Genomic DNA, 27,653 nt, shown 5'->3' with positions numbered 1-27,653 from the left:
GTTTATTTGTTTTTTTCTTACTTTTATTGGATATGAAGAACATAACAAGGACTAATAATATCGTATATTATTGACTTTCAAAAGCTGACTTGGTCTAGAATTCTATTAAGGAGAAGGATATTTTCCTTTCAAATGGGTTACCATTGGTTATAGCTGCCATGTTGGGAAGAGTGCTTTGTGGGCAGGTGTGTTACCTGTGGCTCCCTCAGGAAGTAACCTACGTCCTGAGCTCTGCCGCCTCTGCTGACTGACACACACACACACACACAATGAACCAGACGACGGAACTGATCAGATCATGATATTTATATATATATATGTGTATATATATTGGTCGTCATTGCTTAATTGATCTTCAGTCCACACTCAGCTTTATTTATTAATTAATTTATTCAATTTTATTTCATTTGTTTTAAAGTTGGCAGCCGGAGACAAATGCTTCCTGATAATAAAGAGGTGCGTCTTATTTCCATTCCAGTGATTGACTGCGCACCGCTTCCACCGCCGGAGCTGGGGGCATTGACGCATTGTGGAGTCGACAGGGGGTAGTCGCACTGCAAACCCCGGCTTGGCTACACAGACGGAGGCATCTGTCGGCGTAAAACACCCGAGATGGCCGTGGTGCAGCTCGACACGGAGGACCACCAGCCGGAGAACGGCTTCGTGTCTCCCGAAACCACGTCGCCGGGGCTGCTGACACGCATCGACGGCTCCGTCCTGCCGTTCCTCGGGGGATTTGGGAAGTACCAGAAACAGCTGATCGTGCTGACATGGATTCCGGCGCTATTTATCGGATTCAGCCAGTTCTCGGACAATTTCCTCCTGGCCCAGCCGAACAACACATGCGTCCAGCCGCTGGCCAACCTGACTAATCAGACTACGGGTCATTCGTCGCTGCTCGAGGCTCCGAAAAACATCAGCGGCCGGCCGGCTCATATTTATGCCAATGGAAGTGACGGCACCCACAATGACACGGCCGGCATGCAGTGCCACTGCAGCCAGTGGACATTTGAGCTGCACACGGGTCTTGTGCAGAACGTGGTTACCAAGGTAAGCTGTTCATACCGTGGATGGGCATCCTCCCACCCACCCACCACCCTTTTTGTTGTGCATCCTCGACACCCTACAATCCGATTTTGTAGGTTTATTTAATGGAGGCAGATAAAAATGAAATTCTGGCACGAATGAAACGCTGCACCCATGATTTCACACATCACGATAATGTGGCCAAATCGTGTTCTTTGGCAGCACCCACCGAATTGTGATTATGGTTTAAAGCGTCCATTGTTACATCCAAGGCGTGCACCCCCTCCACCCCACCCCACCCCAAAGTGGGCTGTCTAGCGCTGAGTTATTTTATGCTGTTGGCTTTAACACACAGCCACGATTTGGCTTGTAGCTAAAACAGTAGTAGGATCACATAGGTGAGAGCAGGCATCGTGCTGACAGTCAGTCATGGCAACACCAAGTGAGATCCATAGCGGATAGACAGAGAGAGATTTTTTTGGGGGGGGGCACTGTTGGCACTTTGTACAGAACTGCCAGGGCTGGTGGAATTTGCCAGTTGTCATAATGTACATAATGGACATGGAGCCTTTGATTTAGAGCAAAGGTCGTTTGTCCACTCTGGAATAATGCAACCCCCTCCCTGGTCAAACATCACCTGCACTATCACTGGCCCCAACCAAACATCAGGGAGATTCTCCTACAGCTTTTCACTCCGACTTTCAGAGGCGGTGTGTGTGAGCCCTATAGCATCACCTTAATGTATTCTCCCTATCTGAGCATGCCAGGCTGAGGAGACAGTATTTGGTCTGGTAGCTGGAGGAGGATGGGTTTTATATGTCATGCCTGTCAGCTATCCTCCCCTTGTGGATGCTGCATGCTTACATCAAAATATCACATTTTATTTTAGCAGTGGGGGAAAAAAACATGAAACATAAATCAACAAGACTCTTCAGGACAAAGCACCAGGATTATATGGCACATTTTTCATATTCTTATGATTGAGATATGAAAAAACACGGAAACAAAGCTCTGTTTTACTTATAAAAGTTGAAATAGTGGCATACACCCTAATGATCTCACACACACACACACACACACTCAGCGAGAACAGCAAAGTGAATTTTAATCTGCACCATCTCCACTTCTAAAACATCTGGAATGTGTGCCATAATCAAACGGCTCACCAGGAAGAGTTTGATCTGAAGCAAGGCTTCAAAGTCTCTCTGTGCTTACGTGAAGGAGGTGGTGGCATCCTGAGCTGATACCAACAGCACATCTGCTTATCAGTGATAATGAACTCATTTAAATGAAGCGAACAAAATGCAGCTGTGGCTTTTTAACTCAGCCATGAGCTGGGGGACAGTCTAAGTTTTGATTTCATTAACTGCAATTTAGAGATCAAGAAATCTTTTATAGAGGGAGGCCCTCCAAGCACTCTTGACTTGTAGCTAGCTATGAAGGCATATGTTAGGAAAATGGGTCGGATGGGTCTTTAAAACGTGCTGACAAGGCTACTGTGGCATGACTTCAGCTCACAAACTCCTTTTCTCTTTGCTGGCTTATGCTCGTATAATCTGCAGATACTAACTTTTGTGTTGCCTTTGCAAACATACATAGAATGTCATGTTGACACTACCACCATTGCAGATCAGTGACAGGGCCAAACGGCGCTGGTAAGTGGCAGCGCTTGTCTTCTCTGACCCCAACAGCTCACATTCTGACAAGGTCACTGAAGGGAGAAATTCAATCAGATGACATGGACATGAATCTCAAAATGGTGCCAAAAGTGAGGGGAAACTCTCTTGACAACCCGTCCCTGGCTCTTCCCAGGCCCCCTTTCCAGACTACAACATTGGTGCTAGGATGGGACACTTTGGCAAGAAGTGATGACCGGGCTTTCCTCCTTGTGTTTGGATTGCATAGGCCTAACTGCAGATGACAGATGGCTCAGCTCCCTGTGACACTTGATCCTTAAAAAGCTGAGCAGACTTCCAACACAGGCAAAATGTTGTAGTGTCAGTCAAAATGTGCCAACAAATTCTAACATCTCACTACTCTGTTTACCCTCAATATCGCACGTGCTTGGCATGTTTTTACCATGTGCCACTTAGGTTTTGTCTCGCCAGAATCAGTAGCAGGCGAAGGCATGTTCGCTCACCTCATTTTCTCTGCAGAGCAGAAAGAAGGCCTTGATGGACGCGGTGAAGGTTGAGGTGGTGATGGTGAAGGATCCAAAGTGGTTAATGTGGAGACCATCCTAATTGAGTCAAAGCTCTCCTCAGGGTGCATCTTAATTGGACTGAGCCTTAGAAATGAGAATGTATCATTACTCAGAGACAGATTAGTCTCACTGCAACCTACTCTACTCAGTTCCCATTCAAACGGGTAGCAGCTGTACATACTGCCCAAAATAGTGACCTGAGAACGTCCACGAGGCAAAACTGCATTTAGGATTACCCCTCTTATAATTCTCTCCGGTTGAATGACATTTGGACTCATACCAAACTATGACATCATCATGCATTTTAGTTATTTTACATGTAATCTGCAACATGTTGGAAAATAGTAAGGAAATGTCAATCGCAGAAATCTGATGTAAATTCGAAACCCCAAATATTCCGACGAAAACAATTAGGACAAATCTGAGAGAAGCCACATATCCCTGTTGTAGAAGTCGGAACAAGAAATGCTTCAGTTTAGTGAATCCCTTAAATGATTGATTACACAAATTCATGTAGATTTATTTTCTGATGATTACTGAGCTACGAGTTTTAAAAACATAAAATGCCAAATATTTTGTATTTGTAGTTTCGTCAACTTTTCTTTTCTTTTTTTTTTAACCCAGAACCAAAACAAAAATGTTAATCATGCCACTTCACACTTTAACTACTGGGCGATTGACCATGTAAGTAATTGTTTGTTGAGTGATTGATTGATTGTTTGACATGACTTGTTATATAGATAATACAATCAAATTGTATGTTAGTGCCATTTTTTTCTGGGGGGTGGGTAAGCGTTGGAGTTGAAACATTGTATGGAAATGATAAGAAAGACATGTTGCAAGCATATTGGTGGGTACACCCAGACAGAGTATCAGTGTCTGGTGGGTTCCACACCCTAAGATCTGAAAGATGATACTGTAGTTCAACACCATGCAGGCCTCTCTGCTCTGCGTCCCCTCATACTATTTACCCAGCTGGTTGGCTCTTTCCACAGACCCCAGATCAGTGTGGGACACTTTGAAACTGTCTCAGCTGTCGAAAGGCGATGACCCCACGGCAGATACCCAGGCAGCCCACAATTACAGCCACTCACAGCTTCAGCTGGGAGAAAAGATGCTTGTGTGTCTAAAAGATAAAGCTGTTTTGAGTCTCTCTCTCTCTCTCTCTCTATCTCTCTCTCTCTGTCTGTCTGTGTCTGTCTGTCTTTGTGTGTGTGTGAGAGAGAGAGACAAGTTTATGTGTGCTGCAGACTTGTTTCTGATAAGTGCTGTTTTGTCACAAGGAGGATGACCAATGTGGGGTGCCTGACAACTGGCCTAGGTTTAAGTTTCTTCTGAGGCTTGTGTGGTGGAATTCGGGTTGTAGGAGTGCTGGTGTATTGTCTTCATTTCTGTTTTTATTTGCTCAGAACCCTAAGGCCGTATCTGCAGGGTCGACATATGTGCATTGATTGAGCTTTTCTTTTCACCACAAACCTGCAACAGAAAGCGAAATGGGCACTATTCATACATCTTTATGCTCGTGCTCAACCACGTTTTGTTTACTTCTGCTCACCTATGCTAACAACACATTATAGGATTTCAACCCTTCAGTGAAGCAGTGGTGCGAAAACTTGCACTTGGAAGCAGAAAGAGTCTGCTAACCATAGAGATGGCCTGTTGCTAGGCAGTAACTATGCAGAAGTCTCTGTTTTTTTTTGTTTTTTTGTTTTTTTTATTTTCTCCTGCCTTCTCCTCTCAAGTGCCCTTAAGCATCTCTGTCTCTTTAGCTTGTTATCATTTCCTATTCTTTGCTTTATTCTTTGTGTCTCTGTCTGTAGATGTTTGGTTTCTGTATTGTATAATCTTTATTCCTCCCTCCTCCTGTGCTTTCATCCACCTCCCTCCCCTCTTCCTTTCAACACCCCCTTCCTGCCCCACCACTCACCCACTGCCCTGTAGTTCAACGAGTGCAGAAATGTGCAGCTGTAGTTGAGTGTGTCTTCATCTCAGCTAATGAGACTCCCTGGTGTAGACTGATCAGTGGTGGCTTCATAGACACAGTGGATCTCCACTGATTTGCTCTTAGCCCTTCATTGTTCTGCATTTTTCTGTCAGCTAATAGATTTATATGCGTCTAGCCCAACTCTGTGCACTCACTCCTATTCATTATTCCCAAATGAGCAAGGCAATAGTAAGGGAAGGACTTACTGAAATAATAGAGGCATAGCAGACAAGCTGCATGGATTTGAATTGCAGATAGATTCACAATTGCTGGGATTTCATCCTTCTGTCTGTCCATCAGTAACGGTGTATGAGCTCAGTCAGAGTCTTGGCTTGACAACAAACTATGGTTAATAATTTATGAAAAATTGGAAGATGCTTTCAAATGAAAATGAACATTTATGATACTTTGGCAATCACAACCTGCCACCCTCTACACAACTGGCTGCATGTTTTAGCTGTACCTACCACTTGGAAGAAGTGCAGCAGCTTTGTCTCTCTCATGTGACTCTTGGATGCCGTATTTAACGTTGGTCATCTGTCTGTCTGGCATCATGTGTGGATGTGCGGGTGATCTGCTTACTCACCAATCTGTCATCCAGCTGTGCAGTGTTGAAACCTGAATAACTGCAGACTCAGAGCTTGTCACTGCCCCAGAGGAGTGAAGTTTCAGCTTTTTTTTTTACCTTTTTGGTTTTGCAGTGATTGCACAACAACAACTTGTTGACCTCCTCCTGTGTTTTTCTCCGCTGACATCGATACTGAAACCATGAATGAGTGGCATGCATACATCATGTGATGGCAGAATAGCTCTGGGTAACCCCAGAGCGTTCCATTCTGGTCAGGTCACTATGGCAGAGGTTATATAAGGTGAGAGCTTCTCAGAGGAAATTACAGGTACAAACTACATTTTGCGGGCGACATGAAATAAATGTCATTTTTACTGGCCATGTCAGCGTGCCGTCTTGTGATGCTGTTAGAAGTGAGAAGGTGCAGTGTATAGATGAAACAGAATTGAGCCAGGGGTTTATCAGCTTCCCACACACTATGCACCTGCTATAGCCACCATGCACCCGCCTGCTCCTCCCTGCCCCTTCTGTCCATGCAGACACAATAATGCCCAAAAGAGCATAATATCCACCTCCTATCTGAAATTCAAATTCTGTTACTCTCAGGTTCAACCACTCTACGAAGATCATTTAGTATGTTTGACTGAGTTACCAGGCAGCACGGCAGCAGAGGGGTCATTGTTGCCCCACAACAAGAAGTTTGTGGGTTCGGTTTCAGGCCGTTTGTATGTTCTGCTTATCAGTGATAAGGAACTCATTTAAATAAAGCAAACAACCCATGCAGGCTTGCGTGGGTTTCCTCCCACCTGTCCAGGGTGTACTCCGCCCTTGCCCAGTGTGAGTTGGGGTTGGCTCCAGCATCCCCCACAACCAGGAAACACGGTTGACAATAAATGAATGAAAGTCTGAGTTACCAGTTTTGTGGCAGTGAGGCTCTGCATACACTCCACAGCAGCCATTGCTGCACCACTCTATGGCAATTGCATGTACTATGTACAAGGCCTGTTTGTCACAACTTGTCATTGCTGTAGGGGAGAAAAAAATAGTTCTGTGATGAATTTATCAAAAAGCATTCACACACTATTGTTTTCGCTCTAGGAATTCCTTCACGATTGCTTCAGAAAGTTTTGTTCAGGAAAGAGGTGAAAGAATGAACTGCCGTATGCTGTTTCAGTAGAAGAAACAAATATAAATTATGGAAAGATAAAACTTTTGTTTATGCAGACCTGATAATTTGGATATATTGTTTGGAATGTTGTCGTCATAAACGGAGATAATTAATGCTGACTTGTGTGGAACAAATAAGATTCCTCAACATTTGCAGTGGCACCACAAGTGAAATGCATGTGGGCTTTGTATAAACATTTACTAGTGGAGGAAAATTGTTTTGATGATTCACGAAGCTTTTTTGTACTTATTTGCTAAATCTTTTTTTCCAAGACAGACACATGAACAAGTTAATAACCAAATAAGTAGTTATTCAATCAGAGAAATATGAGGTCTGTGGAGATATTTTCCTTTCTGCGGAGCCTGAACAACTCTACATAAAAATCAGCTTGAAAGTATTCTCTAAATAGTAATGTCCAGAATAATTAAGATGGGCCACTTCAGTGTTTATTGTTTTGGGTGGCCAGGAGACAGACCAGTCGAGACAATAATGTCTCATCCTCAAAGCATTACATTTATCTTTCACTTACACTAATGTGTTTATTTGTCTCTACAGTGGAGTCTGGTGTGTGACTCAGCATGGAAAGTCCATATTGCAAAGTTCTCTCTGTTGGTGGGATCCATCTTTGGCTACCTGGTGTTTGGAATCCTTGCTGACTGGTAAGATTTCTTGCCAAGCTCTTTCACATCAAGTCTTATTGACAGACATGAAGAATTAGAATATATTAAATGCATTAACGGCAACCACAATAATTCCTCTTTTCTTTTTGGAAAAAAAAAAAAAATCGTACTCTGTAGGTTTGGTCGACACCCAGTGCTGATTATATCGGTGCTGTTCATGTTGGTGTTTGGTCTGACTGTGGCCTTCTCTGTGAACGTCCCCATGTTCAGTACCCTGCGCTTCTTTGAGGGCTTCTGTCTAGCAGGGATCACCCTCTCTCTCTACGTCCTCAGTAAGTCTCTAACTTTTCATTAAAAATGTTAGTTGACCCTTTGGTAAACCCAGATGCCTTAGCTGATACTGCTACCAGACTGACTTTACCTATTTCAGTAATTTAGATATAGCTGATGTCAAACTATATCTGTGTCCATTTTTAAATATTTCTTGTTGACTAATTTAGATAAACTATTTAGACAAGGGCCTTAAATATGCCCATGATGGCGGCATACAGGCAATGGCTGTAAGTATTGCTCTTGGTACATGTCCGACATTAGCATCATTAGCTGTTCTCTTAGCAGTTCTGCCAAGAACTTCAGACATTATCGGGTTTATAAGACAATAGGTCTAGCAGTGCCGCTTTTTCCAGGGCAGTCTAGCTAGCAAGCTACAGTTGTTTAATCGTGGAAGGTGATACAATGGTCTGACGGAACCAGAGTTAGCTGGTTATCCTGCTAACTTGAGTAAATAAAAATACGTGAGACGAAAGCATTTCCACTTCGTTAGGAAGTAAAAGAATTAAGCTTGACTTTGAGCTGGCCTAAACAGAGGTGCTCATAAGATATTGCCACAGCGGCAATACCGCCTGGAGAAATTGAGCAGCTGTTCCATTGAACATTGGTGTTGTAGTTATCTTTAGGTCAAACTGGTTGGTTGACTTCAACTCTAGGAAAGACACATACAACTTGTATGCACTTGTTGCCAGCCAGTTGCTAACCCCCTTTTTTTTTTTTTTTTTTTAATTCCCCTGTCAGGGTTGAGTCAGTATTTCAATATGATTCATCACTTTCTTATAGTCGTATTGAGACATTTAAAAACTGTTGCAATTTTTAAATCTCACACCGTCAGATAAACAAATGTACCTGAAAATATAGCAGGTATTACAATTGAATCAGCCCAAGCTTAATGTGTGCACAATACCCTTCCTTAATCCTCAGTATCCTGCCACTGTTCCTGTTCTCACTAAGACTTAACATACCTTTATTTTCTGCCCATAGCTCCTGAGAACGCTGCCACGCACCTCATGATTATTTAAGTGCACATGCATATCTTTTCCTGAGATTTGAATCCCTTGATCAATATTGCGATAATGATGGTAAGGGGTGGTGTGACAACTTTTGTCTTTGGCTTTACCCATCACTGCAGGAGCAGTCTACACTAACAGAGTCCACCGTCTTCACACACAGTGAGTTTTAAATGATTAGTAACGTGAGAATGTTGTCCAGGCTCCAAAGAACGGGATAGAAGAGACTTTTTTGATAGCATCCCGATAATTGGCCTTACAGATGCACATTCTGTTCTCAGCGATGGATCCTTAAAAGCCTCTTTGGCTGCAGTAATTGACCAGCGCAGAGGTAGGCTGCAAAAGTGGAGGTAAGGGAATATGAGAGGGAGGGAGCAATGGAGCAAGGATGAGACCATAAAAGAAGGCCTTCAATGTCCTTGTCTTTCTGATTTACTCCAAACGATATTCCTTGAAAAGCTTTGTCCCACTCCCAAAATAGAAAGACCGTTTAGTCTCAAGAGAAAGAGAAAATGGCAGGAAGATGGAGGCAAAGGTGTGGAGTCGTCAGCATCAAGTGGCGAGATCGCACAATTTACTGATGCTGTACCTCTAAATTTCTTCCCTGTATGGCCTTTTTTTGTCTTCTTTATCTTGTGAAATCTAGATGTTTAACCTCATATCTCATAAATCCTTCTTCTGATTCTTTATGGAGAATAACAATCTTCATTTGTTATCCCTGTTCCTTTCTCAGTCTCTATTTTTTATGTCTGCTTTCCTTGCCTCTGTCTCCTCTTAGCTATTTTTAACGTCATTGCATTTGCTTTCGTACCATGCAGCCTGGAATCTATTAAACTACAACACTGTGATTGGAGTGAAAGAAGTTGACATGAACAATCTGTTGCGCTTTCTTTATGGAAATGGCTTATGAAATGTTGATGTGGCACCATACCTTCTACGATATACTATACAGTGGCCAACAACTGTGTGGTTGAACAATGAGCTAGGGGGCTAGCAGTTGCTAAGATGTTCTGTTTAAATCTTTCATAACCTAATAGACGAGCAGATGAGTGTAGCCTGCATTAAGCTGGGGTTATGGAGACTGATTGTATGACTGTTTTGACATTATAGTTCTGTCTATGAAAACTTTGTTCGATAAGTGGAAAAGTAAACTCAACTACACCGGGCAGATGTGTATTTGAGATATGCATATTTATGTGGGTTTTGCGTTGCCATACCACTGCCCTTATTTCTGATCATGTGTCCCCTGTCACATGATATTTATCCTGTAGCCACTCTGTATTGACAAAACTTCACTGTTCCAAAAGCAGGAACACAGTCGTTCAATAACACATAACTGGAGGGAATCAATCCTTTTATTTCTGTTATGGCTATTTAATGCATTTGCATGATACTTGGCCCAATGCTATACACTGCAGTCCTGACAATGTCTCAGCCATGTGACAGTTCTATATGTAATATTATAAACCACATGATTTTGGTCAGTACCTTGTTTTTTTTGTTTTTTTTTTTTTTTTTGGTCTGTTTACAAAGGAAAGCCAGAGCCAAATCCCAGCTTGGGTTGTGTTTGCACTGGAGATGTTGCACTAATCCCCCTCTCTCATCAATCCACGAGCAATTAGGAAAACACCAGTACAATAACTGCATTCTTCCTGTTTGTTTTGACAATTTTATACAACCTTGAGAATATAGCTATGCAGTGAGACAGCACCTTCCTCATCGGTCCGTGGAGGCATCTATCAGGAAACCCATTTTGAGAATATGGATGAGTGCCCTTGTGTTAGGACTGTGGAGCAATTTGTGTGCAACTATAACCTATTCCACCAGGATGACCTGTCAGAATGAAGCCCAATGAAGGGCTAAACATGGCTGATGTGATGTGACACTTGTGCAGCTCCTGACGCTAACTGCCACACGGAGAGACAGAAAAGTGGTTTCAGACAAAGGAATGAGGACCAGTAACTAACGTAAGGAGGGGGTAAAAAAAAGTGGAATGTAAAGACTGAAAGGAATGTGCAAACTGCACAGGGGATGGAGAGAGTTTTTTTTTTTTTTCACCTCTGAAGACTTACGGGCAGTGTGACACAATTAGAGCACCGCATCAAGCGCACCACCACAAGTGCATTATTATTCTATATTAACATTGAGCCCTTTCAAAATCAATCCAAACCATTCCTTTAATCACAGGTATATCAGCAGAATAGCAAAGCCGGCAGCTATAGAAAGCCATCTGATGCAGCCCTACTATTTATACCCCAACGCTCCAACAGTGTGAGTCAGTTTTTTTGCATCACAGCAGCAGATGGGCCAGAAAAGGCTTACAATGCCCAGAGCTCAGCATCATGGCGCTTCTCAGTTCTGCAATTTTACCAGTAAACACCCCCCACCACCACTACCACCCTCTTTACATTAAACACATACTGCCCATCAGTCAGCTGAGTCATGCTAGCTGGCAGAGCCAGGTGTTTGTGTGAGAATTTTGTGATCAGCCTTGAGACCGTTTGAATGTGCACAGGGCCAGTGGGCCAGCGCTGGCTCTTTGTTTACACAGGTTATATCATGCACTCATATCAGCTCCAATCTATTGTTTTTCTAAGACACAAATTGACTCCCACCACCCCGAAGTATTTATTTACACCAAATATCAGTTCAGCGGCATTATTACACTGACAGTGATATAAGAAAAAAAGAATTGGATGCTAAAGCGAAGCCTCTCTTTAAAAAACTATTTTCTGCTACATGCATGTGGTGGCTTATGTTTTTTGTCTTCCACCGCAAAGCTCTGAGCTCCTGAAAGCAGGCATACAATGATTATAAGCAGTTAGATGTTTATTTAGAGAGGTACATATAATTGCCTTCGGGAAAAGAGCAAACATCTCTGTCCTCCTCCTAAGCAGGATCTCACTTTCTATGTCTGAATCAGAGGCAGCATGTCTATACATGCCACAGCTTTGTGTAAGGGAAGCCTTGTAGGGAGAGTTACAATAGGCATACAGAGAGAGTGAGAGAATCAGAGAGATACAGGAGCACAACAGACAAAGAGCATGATTCAGTGGGGGTCATTCTTCATAAAGAGCTTCATGACTTTTCTGTCGGTAACCTTTGACACACATGCACATAACTAGTCTGTGCACGACCATCTAGAAGGGAAAAAGTTCATTTTAATGGCACATGTTGTGGCACAAAGTCACTGTAATCCCTTTACGATACTTTAAGAGATGGCGCAAGATGTTTCCAGATCATGGCCACATAAACATCAGCAGTGAGTGCAACAGGTCACACAAAACCAAAAACACTTTGTCCGATGACAGTAGCTGGCACTGCATAGTCATCTGGTTAATTTGATAGTTAAAAATATAGTATTGGTGCCAATTTTAAAATTCATTTGGAAAACCTAATCTGTAACAATGCGCCACGAAAGGACAATAAAGAAACCGCATCCTGCGCTGAAATCTTATCTTCCAAGCTGAGGTAGTCCTGTGGTATTGCTTATATCCTGGCTAAAATGCAAACTAAAGTCTTTATTTGTGTAAGCGACTGGATTTTCCTTAGTTAATGATTCCCGTTACTGCTAATGTTTTTTTTTTTTTTTTTTGTTAGGGAGAAATGATGCATTGCCATGGGAGGCAGGCAGAAAGAGATCAAAGCAATGATGGTACTGTAGAGACGGGGAATAAATCTTAAATGTATCCCATTTATGAATAATCCATAAAGGTTTGATGGCCGCGTGTGAGAGGGTGTAGTTCCTCTGGGGAAAAAAGAAACGCATATTGTTGCGCATTTCAATTTTCCCTCTGCCGCACCCAGACAGTTGCACTGTTAGATCCTGTGGCTGTGTTTGCTGTCACTCCTTTTGTACATTAACTGGACAAGTATGGTGAGCAAACAAGTATAAGCACAAATGGAGGACTACATTTTGTTAGTCACCCAGTGAAGCACATGTGATGTGAACACCATTACACCGCTTGCTTTTCTCTATAACATGTTAAAGTTATAATTTCACTTCCCTTTTGTGTTGTGACTGAGTTTGTTAATACCTTTTTTAATGGTCTTAAGGGACAATATTATGCATTATCATGTGTGGTTCCGCGCTGCTCGTGTGATGCTTCAGAACAAATCCAATTAAGCTTGACACAGACTGTCGGTCAGCTTACAACCCCTCTGGTGCAGCCTGAGGCGAGCAACATTTAATAGACCATTAACACATTAAAATAAACATAAAATTAATGTAAATCTAAATGCTAATATGGCAGATGGAGAGCAGATAAAGGACATAAAACTGCTATGCTAAGTATGCAGTAATGAAGAATAAGAGCTGTGGCGTACACAAAAGGAATAGAGTGACCTGTGTGTGTGTGTGTGTGTGTGTGTGTGTGTGTGTGTGTGTGTGTGTGTGTGTTAATGGTTAAAGGTGATGGGATGTACCGGCTCTTCTTTTTGGTGCACTTATTAAAAACATGGGGAATCATATGAAGTATGTACTTTGAAGCCATAGCCAACATTTGCTCATGTGACAGCACTTCTTTCTTGAAGTGCTTTTTCTCTGCGGTGCTCTCATGTTACCACAGGCATTAGTCTCTGAGCTCACAAACGCAGGAGCACAGAACGATGTGCGTATTTATCTGCGTAAATGGATTCCTTTTGTGTGGATGTCACATTCCTGTTTGTTGGTCCAGTCCAACAGAAAGCTTTTTTTTTTTTTTTTTTTTTTTTTTTTGTGGGGGGGGGGGTGCTCTCCCATTTCCTCACCCCTCCCTCTCTTCTGTTTGCTGTCTGTCGTTTATGGATATCACTCAGACTGGCCTGACCTGAGTAATGTGTGCCAGGTCAGGACTCTGAAGAGAGAAGCTTTTCATTTCCCATCATACGCGTATGTCTCCCAGAGGACAGCAGCCAGGTCTGCTTCATGCAAATGCAGAGAGATTGCCACGAGATGAGTGTCATTCTGGGGGTTAAAAATGGGGGAAAAGGTCGATGAAGTACATAAAGAAGCAGGGTGTGACACAGTCCATAGGCTGTGTATAAAGTGCAAATGGTTTTTAGCCAAAGATACCACGGGACATGCTGTGTCCACATGCTTTCCCCACATGCTTTCCCCACAAGTTGCTCTAGCTGTCTCCTGATAAATGGGTTAAGGTGCAGACTCAGTTTTTTTTTCTCTCTCTCTGAGCAGGGTTAAACTTATCATTTGTGCAGAGTTTGCAAATTTGGTTACTCAGCAAACTTCACTTCCATGTTGGAAATACATTTTTTCGTCTGTCTCATTTGAGGCTCTCATTTTTAGCACTTGTGATGCCACATTTGTCAAAGACATTGCTTGACATAGCTGGCTATCATAACAAGCTATCTCACACTGCAAATTCCTGAGTGAAGTCCAGCGATTGGCCAAATGAGTATAGCCAACCTTTGCACTTTCTTTTCAATGGTGTAAAAGGAAACAAGTGCTGTGTCAGCTCTTCTTTGGTCTGGAAACCCTGGACTTAGTCTTCTATTTGTGTCATAGTGTAAAGTGTTTTATTAGTCACTCCATTCCAATTTCCTGTGAAACTGATGACTTGGTTTTATGTCTGTCTGTCTTTTGTGCATTATGGAAATGAAATACTCTTCTGCTTGTATTTTTGCTTGCAGTTTGGGAGTTGAATTTTTAGTTTGGGTAGATCAGAGGAAAGTCCCTGTGGCTACTTGGGGCTAGCTGGCATATTTTGAAGCTCTAGATAAAGGACTAATCAATGACTATGACCATATTCTTAGTCAATAGCCCCTTTTCATGCTTGGAAGAAGGTACGGTGCCTTGTGATAACACCGTCACCATACATATAAACAAGTAAAGGGAAAAAAATGCCTTCTTGAGTCGTCTTTGGAGGTTATCTGCCAACTAGCTTGAAAATGAACAGCAGTTTTGTCTTGCATAGACCTTCAGTGATGCCGTCAGTAAGATTCTCCTTTTGTGCCATGAAGATCATCCCACATTTGTTTTAACTTTTTACCTTCACAGCCATCAGGCCTTCCAGCATGTTCTTGAAAGATTTTGTCCGTTTGAAAAGGACAAATTTCAAAATTTCACTGGATACTAATCAGGGAAATGTGTTCTGCTGAAAAACCTCCACTGACCTGTCTTTCCGAGGAAGCACTCCAAAATATTCATCAGCGAATTTGCACACGCATTATTTTAGTTTGGGCACTCAGCACCTTCCATCTGTCACCAGAGCTTTGAAGGTGCCGAGCTTTAACTGGATGAGCTTTCTACAGTCGAACCAAATAAAGATGAACAAGAACCTGGCTTGTTATCTTTCTGTCTGTGTTTTGGAATACTAGTGGATGTGAGTTTGACAAGGCCTGAATAGAGAAGCAGAACAGATGTGGATTCCTGCATACAGAGCACGTTATTGATGAGTAGAAAAAATATATCATCTATAAACTACATATATAAACTTTCTTTCTCATCAAATTCTGTTGTGACAAGTTTTGTTTGTTTTCTTATGCTGAGGTGCTGGGATGGCTAAACAGCACCTGAGACTTGAAATCTTTCCAACATCAAATCTGGGAATAGATTTTTAGTCACAATTTTTCCATCATTCTGAAACTTGATAGTGAGCGACTTACCTGTGCTAATGACCTGTTATCAGTCAGCAGGGAAGCTGTTTAATGTTGCTAGGAACAGGTAACTTTATCACAGGAAATTGAAGCCATATGGTGGACTGCGGTGCTGTTCACTATTACGCTGCAGCACTTTACACCTTCACCTGTGACACCTTCAATAAAGCAAAGCTCCAGCCAATAAAGAAAAATAAGAATCATGCCATAAAAATGAAATAAAGCAATCAAAAGTCTTATTATCATCAAGTTGTAGTTATTTGGAGTAGCGAGGATTATGCAGTGAAATTGTGGCATGCAGCTTTAAGGAGCTCATGTGACCAGTAAAAGGTCATGACATTAGCCTGTGGGTACAGGGAGTGGCTTCACTGAGTGCCTTTGGTGGTCAACCAATCGCTTTCAGTTATAAAACAATGGTCCTCCTTCAGTGAGCTGTGTACTTGTCAGAAAGCTAGTGAGCTACTGTGGCATGCACCAGAGAGTGTGATTCATATACTTGTTCTGCCAAAGTCAGCGAACCAGACAAAGCTTCTTTAGGGATTATCATCACACTTAATTAGCTGTTGGCTTTATCAGTGATGATGTCACTTCCTTGTCAACTATCTATAGTAAATCAATTTAAATTTGGGTTTTTTTTCCTGTTATAGATTATTCTATTACAGTTTTTTCAACCCAGAGAAACTTGCTCAATAACTTTGGTCAGTTTCTTGTGCATATGACAATGATTGGCAGATTTAGTGTGTGCCAGTTGGACACAGGTTGCAGCAGGACATTGTGGGAATGCTGACTTAGCGGGTTTTGGAGGATTAGGGTCACTGGGAGTAATGTGCTCAGACCTCCTTTCCTTCCCACAGGGTTGTGTACTCATTCTGAATTTCAGTCCAGGAAATTTACCACAATTCAAAGATGTATATTAAAGGCTCTCATCATATAGTCTGTCCTTCTATAAGGCTGCATCTTACTGTCTAACAGCATATTTCCATAGCTCACCGTAGGATGCCCTTTTCCCCTTCGCAATGTAGTGGCCTGTTCAGGGCACATGACACCCTATTCAGTACTGAAGAATTCAAATCCCATGTAGTCCATACTCAGTGAAGCGTCACTTTTCTCCCAGCAGCAAAAAGAAAAGGAGTCTCGAGGTTAGTTGGTTCAAACTCAGCAGGTCTTGCACCCATCGCCCCGCTCTCCGCTCATTGGCTCTGTCATTCCAGCTGCGATAGTGTCTGTGAACAGAGAGCATTATTCATGTCCTCAGAAGGGGGCAAGTCCTAATTGAAATTCCGGTCTTTTCCACTGGAATGAAGCGCGGCCGCCGACACTCACTGTATTATGCTGGCCCTGTCACCTTGAAAGGCCCATCTGGAGACTGTTCACATGCCTGGGAAACAGAAAAGAACCCATCAGGAGAAAAAGAAATTGTGATTATATATAGCGCAAAAAAGGAATGAACGAGCCACAACCGATGACTTGGGTGTGGGGTGTGAATAGTAGTGTACACTTTCTATGATTTGATGTGAAGTTGTCCTCTACGCTGCAGCAGCTAAAGGCCTGGACTGTCTGTGGCTGCTGGCTGCCGCTGTGGTGTGCATGTTAATGACTGGTTGAATGAATCAGTGCCATTCTGAAAGAGGCGAAATGAGTACAAGGAACTTCTTTCTAGTTAGTTCACTCTCACAGCAGCCTACTGTTTAGGTTTGGCTACTGTCTTTGAACAACAACTGTACATGATGATTAATCGTCCTCATGTCACATCTTTGTGTGCACTACAAATTCTAAAGGTTTTTTGTTTGTTTTTTTATTATTTAATTGGGTGTAGGATCCATATTCTGATTTTCTCTGTATTAAAGGTACTGTATTGTAAAAAAAGAAATCATCTTCTTTGATTGATTAGGAAATATGTCTGTGTTACATTGAAACAATGAAATATCTCTTCACGAGGCTGTTATCGTCATCTAAACCAATGTTCAGGCCTGTTTCTGTCAGTACAAGGACAAATCAGATTATTGTTTTGATCTAGGGCTCTGTTTATATGATTACTCCCTGTGTATTATGGACAGTTCATCTTGGAAATGTAACATTTGTCCATTGTCATAGATGCCCATTTGTGGTTTCGTCCCATCCAAAGAAATTTACGTGTATTACCTTTTTTTTTTTTTTTTCTTTTGTTCTTCCTGCCAGGGATCGAGCTGTGCCTGCCAGGATGGCGATTTTCCATGACCATGGTGGCCAATTTTGTGGTTTTGGGTGGTCAGCTGCTGATGCCTGGGGTGGCCTACCTCTGTCGAGACTGGCAGGTACTTCAAGCTGTTATCATCTGCCCCCTGCTGCTGATGCTGTCCTACATCTGGTAAGGAGACTCTCGCACAGACTTGTCTCGTTTAAGACTTTGTTTAAAAGGTGTTTTAAATCCATCAACAAGACTTTCCTACTCCTCGAATATGTAGTTAAATCTACGGACAACAATTACATAGGTTAAAGTTAAAAAAATGTTTTTATGGTTTAAATAAACCCTTCCTAGACCAGAGATGCCTGCTCAGATGTGAAGAAGTGGAGAAAGGCTTTGCCTGTAAGGACAATTCCCAGCGGGGAATTTCCAATTAATACATATGTAATGTCTGTCTGTTGACTCGTTTGCGGTGACCTCTACTATGACTGCAGTCCCTTTCGCTGAAGATCTGGCACTAAGTACTATTTATTCTGCCATCACCACAGTGCTCCACAGCCTTGCTGTAAATTGACAGAAGAAATCCAAGAATATGGATTTAATAAGCGTATCAAAGCCCCTGGCTTTCTTCAAGCCGTCCTGAAGAACAAAGTGGGGTTCCTCTCAGAACAATATAAAGGACTCCAAAGCGCTAAACTGATCAAACATCAATACAATGCACTATAATCTGTGTTGGTCAGAGCAGGATTGACGGGGAATGGATGGGGAATTTCCACAGTGGTGGGAGGGTGAAGTGTAGGAATCAAGAATCAATTAAAAGGAATCATTGGAGCAATAGAAAAAGAAGAACAAGTGAGAACAAGCTTGGACAAGATTAGATCATCTTTCACGAGTCCTCTGAGAGGACTTTATGAAGGAAGGAGCTGCTCTCCATAAAAATTCCTCACACGCTACAGGGAAAATGGTTTGAGGACTGTGGTTCAATTGTTTGGTTAGAACACGAATTTCTCTGTACAGTGTAAAAAGAACATTTTATACCAAGTTGAAAGCATTAACCCAAAATTGGTCAGGGTGCATCGTGATTTGCGGCAGTGTTGCTACCTGTGGTCACAGAGAGCTGGGAACATTGATTATCAAAGTATCTTTCAAGCCAATATCAGGGCGGCTCAGTAGAAGCTGGCAGATACAACAGGACAAACTCATGAACCAAACCAAAGAGGGCAGTTGACCCCTGCTACAGTCCAGAGTTCCTCCTGAACATGATCAAAGTCTTGTATGTTGAAGGTTTTTTTTTTTTTTTTTTTTTGTTGTTGTTGGCAAAGGCATTTTGATAAGCTATGAAATGTTTATTGGATATGTTGGGCAAAGACACAAAGGACTGTAATTGTTAGTAATATTAGCTTAAGCCAGTTTTGTTTGTCTCTTGAAAACCAGGTCATTCTAACGGGTTCACATACTTTTTCCTACCGCTGGATATGAGGGCATCCTTCATCACACAGCATTCTGTCGAGCTGTTATGTAACTGTTTGTCGTCTGCTTTGCTTCGGTTATGGCCTTGCTGGCTAAAAAAAAAAAAAAAAAAAAATCAACAGAACCCAAGCAGGTCATGACATTGACATTCCTGAGAGAAATCACTGGACGTTTCACAGAAAGCTTAACCTGTAAGGTGCAGGTGCAAGCGCTTCTTGGCAACACTGTGGACTATTTCTTCTTGTCCTAGTGCAATGCATGCAGCACACACTGCTGACACACACAAATACATCAGTATGTCTGCGTCAGCCCTCACAAGAAGACACACGGCCCCATCTCCACTGTGTGGATTAAAGCAGACAGTCGTTATAAGCACAAATCAAACTCGTTGTTAAAGTGACTGACTCTGCAAATATCACAGCTGATTGGGCTGAGGAGTCCGATGCTGCTGGTGAGCCACACTTAGTGCTGATTTGTTGAAACAGTCACAGACCACAGCAGTGCAAGATTGTGAAACTAGCACTTTTGCGTCACAGATGTCCAGGAAGTTTAACCAACTGAGAATTAGGTGGGTTTGGTTACTGTTTTTACTGAAGGAATAAGATAAGACATAAGATTTTTTTTGTGTCTGCAGTGTCTGTACAATGAAACGTTTATCCTGTTGTAACAAATGTGCACCATGTAACCTGATGCAAGTACTAAAAAAATCAAAGGCAGCAAATGATATCCGAGGTAATCTCCTGCCCAGGGTACCCAATATCATCTTAGTACTTGTCTCTGTTTAAATCTAAAAGTGTTAAAACGGTGTGCTGGGTAAGACAATCAAGATTTTCAGCCGCTGGCGTTGATTAATGAGTTTTTAGACAGTCTGTGGTTCATTCTGGCCCATTTTTCACACCTGTATGAAAAGGACATCCCCCCCTCTTTTTGACAGGATCTTCCCAGAGTCACTGCGTTGGTTACTGGCAACCCAGCAGTACTGCCGCTCCAAGTGGATTATGGGACACATAGCACAGAAAAACCGAGTGAACATGGAGCTCGACACAGATAATATCCTCACAGGTAAAATATACATTGCTATTTATTTTACCAGTATATTTGCTGCATTTTTCTCTGTGGAGTGGTGTGTGCAGTGGTATCCCCCATCTGGGCTTTTCTGTATGAGCCAGACTGACAAGGTTATATGTAGTTCCTGTCTCGTTACCATGGTTACAGGCAACCCCAGAGGTAGCTGTGGGTGTTGAACATTACATTATGACACTCTTGGACCTTCATTAATTTCATTATAGCCTGGGTGAGTGGACATAGGCTGACATGATGGCGTACAGACGGCAGATGGATGCAGGTCAGGCGCTCTGACTCAGGGTCGGTTCACTGTTAATGTTTGTGCTAAGAAGACCTGTCAGAGCAAAAAGCAAACGCAAAGAACAAACAAACAAAAGAACACATTTAACGCTGTTGTGTTTTTTGTTTGTTTTTTGTTTTTCTGCTGTTTCTTTCTGTAAATATAATAAAAAAGACTATCCCACTGCTGAGAAAAGGTTTAAGGCGAAAGCACTCAGTGTGAAATTGACTGCACTCTTTCATAACTCAGAGACAGAGTGCTGACGCTGCACTGAACAAAAGTACATTACCATTTCACATTAATTTATCGTATCTTGTTAAGTGGCTGTCCCTAACTCTTTAGAAATATTTTAGACTTCCAAGTGCTGAGCATTATTATCTTGGCCAGGGAATGTCCTTTCTGTTTTCATGTTGTTGTGTGTGCAACAAGCGATGAGACCATCTTTGGAGAGCGTCTTGTATTGATCTCAGAAGGGATCGCCCCTACTCCGAGGTTAGTAGCTCATCTGAATCACTGGAAAGCCTGAGTGATGCAGTCGAAGATAACCTTGAGGCAGTGGTGTGGAATGCCGTCACATGCCTGAGTCAACATGAACAAATCCTGCTGCAAAGCAGAGGTGTGTTTCTGTGGCAACCCACAGTCCAATACCACAACATCCATCGTATGCAGTGTCACATATCACCGGCAGCTCAGGGGCGTGGCCCTGTCAGGAAAAGTTCCTGTTTCTCTGAGAGCATTGCAATGCCTGGCTCACAAAGCAGCAGCAGACTAGTTGTGTGGCTGAAACATGCTCATTAAAAATACATGTGGAATTTTTTTTGTGGTTGGAATAAATCAAGAGCATCCTCGTCTTGAGTGTTGATGCAGCCAGATTGCTGTCACAATCTCTTTTAACTGGAAAAGTCAGCCTGACGTGATATTAACTACAGCTCAGCGGGTTTATATATATCAGCTCATATCATAGATGGCGTAATATGAAGTATTTCATAGGCTGTCAAACTTTCCTTTATTGTGCCTTGTTTTATTTATAACAGATATTTCAGAATCAGTAATCAAAAATCATCAGAAAATATGCAAAATAAATTGCATGACCTGCATTTGTGCTGACTAAATTTTTTTTATTATGATTTTTTTATTGGCTACATTTTGGATTTTTCTGCATACTTGTGTTTGTGAAATATTTAATAATTAGTACAGTTTGCTAATGGTGTTAATTTATATCAAGTCTATTTTTGCAGTTTTCCTTCATGGTAACATAGTAACTGCTCCAATAATAACAATAATGTAGATTACAAACATAAAATAACATAAATTCTGAGTAATGCTGTAATTTAGGAATAAACTAATAAACGAATGGTGCCTTTGTCGAATTAGGAGGCCTGGCCTGCTTCTAAGATTTATTTGTTTGCTTGTTTCCAGAACTTCAGCAAGCTCTTCAGAAGAAACCCAAAAAGACTTGCATTGTCAAAATGGTTGGAACAAGAAACCTGTGGAAGAACATAGTTGTGCTCTGCGTCAACTCGTAAGTATTTCATGAATTAGTGTTTGGAAAATTGCACAAAATTGTGTGTCAAGGTGCTAATGAATGCATCAAAGAACAGGGAGGGAAAGAAAAGGAAAAGTGCGTGTCTCTTTCATGGCGGGGCATGGCCAGTCACACACGCCATTTTGTACAGCTAAAGTTCAGCTTTTAACCTGGAGGCTCGATACGGCATTGATCTGTGGACCTCCATGCTTTTGTCCGTGCTGCTCTCCCTTTTCATCCCCAGCGGGATCTCTCCTGCTCCCTCCATCTGAGACCCTGACCTTAGACCAGTGCTTCTCGATGCCGGGGGGGCGGGTGTTACCCCGTGTGTTTTGCTGTACTAGAATAAAGTGTGATCTATATTCCTTTCTTTTTTTTTGTTTTCTTTGACGGGGGGGCACAAAATATTTTCTTCTTCCTAGGGGGGGCCTAACAGAAAATGATTGAGAAGCACTGCCTTAGACAGGCAGACCCAGTGTCCCTGACTCAGTCAGCATAAATTTTATATGAGCTTTGTCCTTAGGAAATATTAGACAGACAGGAGAAGGGGTGTGGGTGTTTACTTGCCTTTTGTGTGTGTGTGTTTATGCTTTGTGCGTCAATAACCCAGTGTTAACACCTGTGCAGTTTTTTGCAACATGAGCAAACATGTTTCCTCTTCCCTTTCCATCCAACCTCTTCGTCATTTAGATTTGCTTGTATCTAATATCTGCCCGTTGTGTGTATCATTGTAATTCTCTATTTTTCAGCTCACTTCCTCGAAATCATCTCTCCCATAGCCTAAATTTTAGTCGCTCTGTGTGTTCTTTCTGCAGGCTAACAGGCTATGGGATCCACCACTGCTTTGCTCGGAGCATGATGGACCCCGAGGCCCAGGAAACTACTATGTTCCATAACTTCTATGCAGACTATTACACCATGGCAGGGATTGCGGTGGCGTCGTGCATGGCGCTCTGCCCGGCGGTGGGACTGATGGGACGGCGGGGTGGTCTTCTCATGTTCATGATCATCACAGCCTTAGCATCATTGCTGCAGCTGGGTCTGCTCAACCGTGAGTGCATTATGAATGATGCGATGTTCTTGAAGCGTTAAGACTATCTTGTACTTGCTGCTACTTGTACTCAAAGAAAACTCCAAAATTCTCTTACAGAATTGGGTTGCAATTTAGAGTTTTGTGAAATGTTTGTGTTTTTGAAAGTTATGAGTAGATCAACAACATTCTCATGGTTATATGCTGTATATTAATCTAGTTCCAACAGAGGATTTTCTTGGCTTAAAGGGTGGAAGTGGAGGGGGACACCTGCTAGCCTTGTTATGTTCAAACTAGCTTGGCTGACAAATAGTTCCAGCATATTACTGCCACATAAAATCACAAATTCCTAATTTTACATGAACAAATGCGTACAGAAATTTGATATATAACATTTAAAGATGCTTTTTAAGATGTGTGCTTCAATAATGAAACACAAAAGCTGAAGGCCGCAGTCAAAAAACAGAAAATAAGAATGTGTAAGCTTTTAAGTTTGACGCACCCATTCCAGCATTTGAAATCCCGAGATTCCTGCTGTGAACGCTCACATTCACTGCTGAGAGTTCACTACGTCGCAGCTCAGCTACCTTTAGGTTGTAATGGAGGAGTCAAACATGATTACAAATTTTACTTTTAGTCAATGTGTGCCTTGGAGTGCTCCAAATCATCAAAACAGTACACAAGTCAGTTTATTCTGTTACAAATGTTTAACCTGAGTCAACACATCAAGGTTATGCCCATGTTTCATGTTGCCAGCTGAAGCAGCTTGCTTTGCAACACTGTGTTGAAAATGTCTTTGCACAACATGTGTGGATGTTTTTTCTTTTTCATGTTTGAGTCTGATGATTTCCATTATTATCTGACTTCATATGATGTCACTGGCTTTACTGATACATATCTGCTGTTCTCTTTGATCCTCCTCTAGTGCTGGGGAAGTACAGCTACCATCTGAATATAGGTATGATCATCTGGTCGTTTCTGTCCCTAAGTCTTATTTTTGCCATTAATGCCTCTGTTTGGGTAGAAAATTTGATTAGTAATTGAGTACTCCTACTGAGGTGGTTTCACACTATCATGCTTGTCACAGTGTGAACGGTATCATCTTACACTGTGACTCTTATCACATCACTTAGGTAGCTGCACTATCTCGATTAGGTTTTCAACAATGTGGTGCCTTCAGACATTCTGCAGCATTTCATTAGCCATATACCACCCCTGCAGAGACCTTTAATGAAGTTCTATCTGTCATTATGACAATCTTTCACTTATTTTTCCCCTTTGTGTTGAGGAGGGTGGGCGGCCCTCTTTATAAAACAGCTGCGAATTTGCTCAAGATCTGTGATCAAGCTCTTTAGAGCAGATGATCCCATTTATGCCTTCCTCAACATGTCCTCCTCATAAAAAGCACGAGTTGGTTTATATTCAAAGTATATGAGGCCTACATTGGCTCTTTGTATCCCTGTGATTTGTAAACCTGTTCCGCAAAACAAGCTTTAGTGTTACTGGGAAACCTTGACAGTTTATTGGTACTATCCAGGTTTAGTTAACGGTAATTTTGATGGCATGTTCTAAAGTCCAGTTTCTGAAACTATTACATTTGCTAAAACTCGTTTCGAAATGAAGATACTTGAACATTCGGGCTATGAAGGAGATATATTTTTAGGTTACATCCTGTCTGTTACATGGCTGAAGAAATAAGAGTACATAAATCCATAAAATGTTGCCATTTTTGAGCAGAGGTGGTTTTTATATGTATGCATTGGGCTGACTGCCCGGGGTTATTTAGTCTGAGTCTGAATGTATCCGTCTCCTGCTTTGCCTGCAGATAGCACAGGTACACTGAATAAGAACTTCTCCATTGCCTTCTCCATCATTGGCATGTTCTCCTCCCACGCAGTCAGCAACCTGAGCATTTTCTTCTGTGCTGAGATCACACCCACTGTGATCAGGTAAGCCCACGGGAAAACTGAAAAAAAATAAAAAACAACACAACAATCTTTTCACATGCATTTTGTTCAACGCACAGCACGCCATGTCTATGAACTTATATGACATTCAAGTGACGAGAAAAATCCAACAGGCTAATTTATCTTTACATCTGTCTAGTATAGAAGTCGGTTAATCAGACATTTGGCATTTGGTTTACATAAGATGTTGGACAGATGGGCTGGCTGCTCCTCCTCCTGTCAGTGGCTGGGGCTGATATCACTGAGCCGCTGGAAACAAAAGAGTCTCAGTTCAGTGTCAAATGTAATCCACATCTTGTTAGCAATCCCCTCTGAGAATATATGACACAGCAATGGAGGTTCATTATCTGGGGTTATGCAAGGGGTGTTCTGCTCACACTACGCCAATGGCTCCATTTGGTGGTGAGTTTAAGCAACGGCAGGAGAGGCGGCAGCACCCTGCAGCTGCTTTCCAATCCAGACAAATACAGAAAAACAGGATTCAGGTGATGCTGTAGTTCTTCAAAGTGACAATACCTTCTTTCTCCCCCAGGGGTGGTGGTCTGGGCCTGGTCTTAGCCAGCGCTGGCTTCGGCATGCTGACTGCGCCCATCATGGAGCTCCACAATCAGAAGGGCTATTTCCTTCACCACATTATCTTCGCCTGCTGCACCCTCATCTGCATCATCTGCATTCTCCTGCTGCCGGAGACCCGCTACCAGCCCCTCCCCGAGACCCTGGCCGACGGCGAGACCTACACCCGGCAGCCTTTCCTTCCCCCGAAGAAGCCTGGGGAGCAGCGCCTCCTGCTGGCCCAATCTGAGAGCAGCAGGGACTACACCAGGGTGCACGACACGCCGCTCCACGAGGCTGCCGCCACCGCAGTGTCCACCATGGACTCCACCGCCTCTTCGGCCGTTGACCTGACCGCTCCATCGGTCGGAGATATGTCTGCTCCCATGTTTATGGAGGTCCACCCCAGCAAGCCCAAAGACCCCAATGGTCAGTCGGTGTCGTCTTTATCCACGACCCCCGTCGTAGCACTGGCCAAAGATGGCATAATACACACAAGCAAAGAGCACTTGCTGTCTTCCACTCCTTTACACAAAGCCCCCTGCATCACAGACCCCCTTTTAGCTGAGGCTGCTGAACCTCCTCCAATAGTGCAGGATTCTGTTGAGCCCATGACAGATTCGACCCCTTCTGAATTAAAAGAGGCTGAGTCAGCTGAACTCCCTGCCCCTTCGGTGGACTCTTGCACTCCCCCTGTCCCTCAAACTGCGCCTGCCTCCTTAACCATCTGCACCACACCAATCATTGAGCCCCGACCCAGCTCCATGTTAGAATCCCCACACCCCCTAAGTAATGACATTGACAATATCACCTTGAAATTTGACCCAACTCTGCCTGAGGCCACTGATGCCACTTTTTCTACCTCTCCTTGTGTTAATGACGCGACCCCTCCTTCTCCTACCCCGCATAGCCCAGGAAGCATTTCACCTTCACCCAGTCCACCTCCACCCACTGACTCAGACCAACTGTCCTTGCAGGACTCTTCCACTCTGCCCATCATAGATACTGTCAGCGCCACTGCACCATCTCCCACAGTTCTTCCCGTCACAGACATTGTGCACACCTCCACTCCAGAATCAACCACTCTGACTGTCACAGACACTGAACCAGATTCAGCTGCTTCCCTTCTCTTAGATTCACTACCCACTTTCATCACCGATTCAGGCTCTACAGAAGCACCACCCCCCTCTCTAGTGGACTGCACTGTCTCCTCCCCCATAGACTCTGGTGTCCTCCCCATCAGGGACAGTCCCAGCACAGAAAACAACGCTGTCGACAGTGTGGCGTCATCATGATCCAGTGTTGCAGCCACGAAAAGAAGCTTTATGGTTGCACCAGGAGGTAGCCTACGTCCAATAAATAACCAAGGTGGGGTGGGGGGTGCAAGAACTGTCCTGCTCAGACTTCAGGCATTTCATGAAGACTGTCCCCGCCTGGGGTTGAGTGGACATTTCTAACTGAGTTGTACTCACCCCACCCCTCCAAACCCCACTTCCTGCAATTAGCCAATAAATAAAGAGACCACACAAGTGAGAGAGTGCCAGAGGCTGGCTTGTGACAAAGTGACAGTATCTTCTGTTCTTTTTGAATGTCACTGGAAATCACCAGCCTATAAACTACTTTGATGTAAATGGTTAGAAAATCACTGTCTGTCATTTTAAAGAGACTTACAACTACCCACAATCGCTATGGCGTGTCATCAGGACTGGTGATAAAAGCGTTGAAGCTGAAAAAGAGCGAGAGAGAGAGAGAGAGAGAGAGAGAAAAACTTTAATCACTGGTACCTTTGCTAAAATAAAATGTCTGTCTAACATATTCGTTAAAAAAAAAAAAAAAAAAAAAAAAATCGCCTTAACTGTGTGGACAAGAAAATCTGAATGTTACAAAGTACATTTTTGCTGTTATAGAGATAAACAATCCAAATTTTAGTGATTTTTTTTTTTTTTTTTTTTTTTTTTTTTTCCTTTTTCTAAATAAAATGCCAAAAACTACTCTGACCAAAATTAATTCTAGACTCAGTGCCAAACGTTAGAATCGATACAGTATTTTCTGAAATACTGTTTAGTGCGGTCCCTTGCCACAGACTGTCTGAGGATT

General features: G+C 42.6%; 1 protein-coding gene across 2 annotated transcripts; it reads left to right on the top strand.

The window, feature by feature from the left end:
- The first annotated feature begins 235 nt into the window (after positions 1-235).
- Positions 236-27,402, top strand: LOC115057638 (solute carrier family 22 member 23). 2 transcript variants are annotated; one of them, XM_029524809.1, is made up of 10 exons: positions 236-1,050; positions 7,505-7,608; positions 7,747-7,901; positions 17,682-17,850; positions 20,072-20,199; positions 21,902-22,004; positions 22,823-23,058; positions 23,963-23,995; positions 24,863-24,986; positions 25,537-27,402. In XM_029524809.1, exons 1-10 carry the CDS (start codon positions 613-615, stop codon positions 26,849-26,851), a joined length of 2,805 nt encoding a protein of 934 aa, XP_029380669.1. In that variant the 5' UTR covers positions 236-612; the 3' UTR covers positions 26,852-27,402. The 2 variants fall into 2 exon arrangements, with proteins under 2 accessions (XP_029380669.1, XP_029380670.1); XM_029524810.1 differs by having other exon boundaries at positions 23,963-24,008; positions 24,867-24,986.
- Positions 27,403-27,653: the final 251 nt, after the last annotated feature.

Source organism: Echeneis naucrates, chromosome 17 (assembly GCF_900963305.1).
Source record: "Echeneis naucrates chromosome 17, fEcheNa1.1, whole genome shotgun sequence".
Lineage (NCBI taxonomy): Eukaryota > Metazoa > Chordata > Actinopteri > Carangiformes > Echeneidae > Echeneis > Echeneis naucrates.
This window is presented reverse-complemented; position numbering and strand designations above follow the sequence as displayed.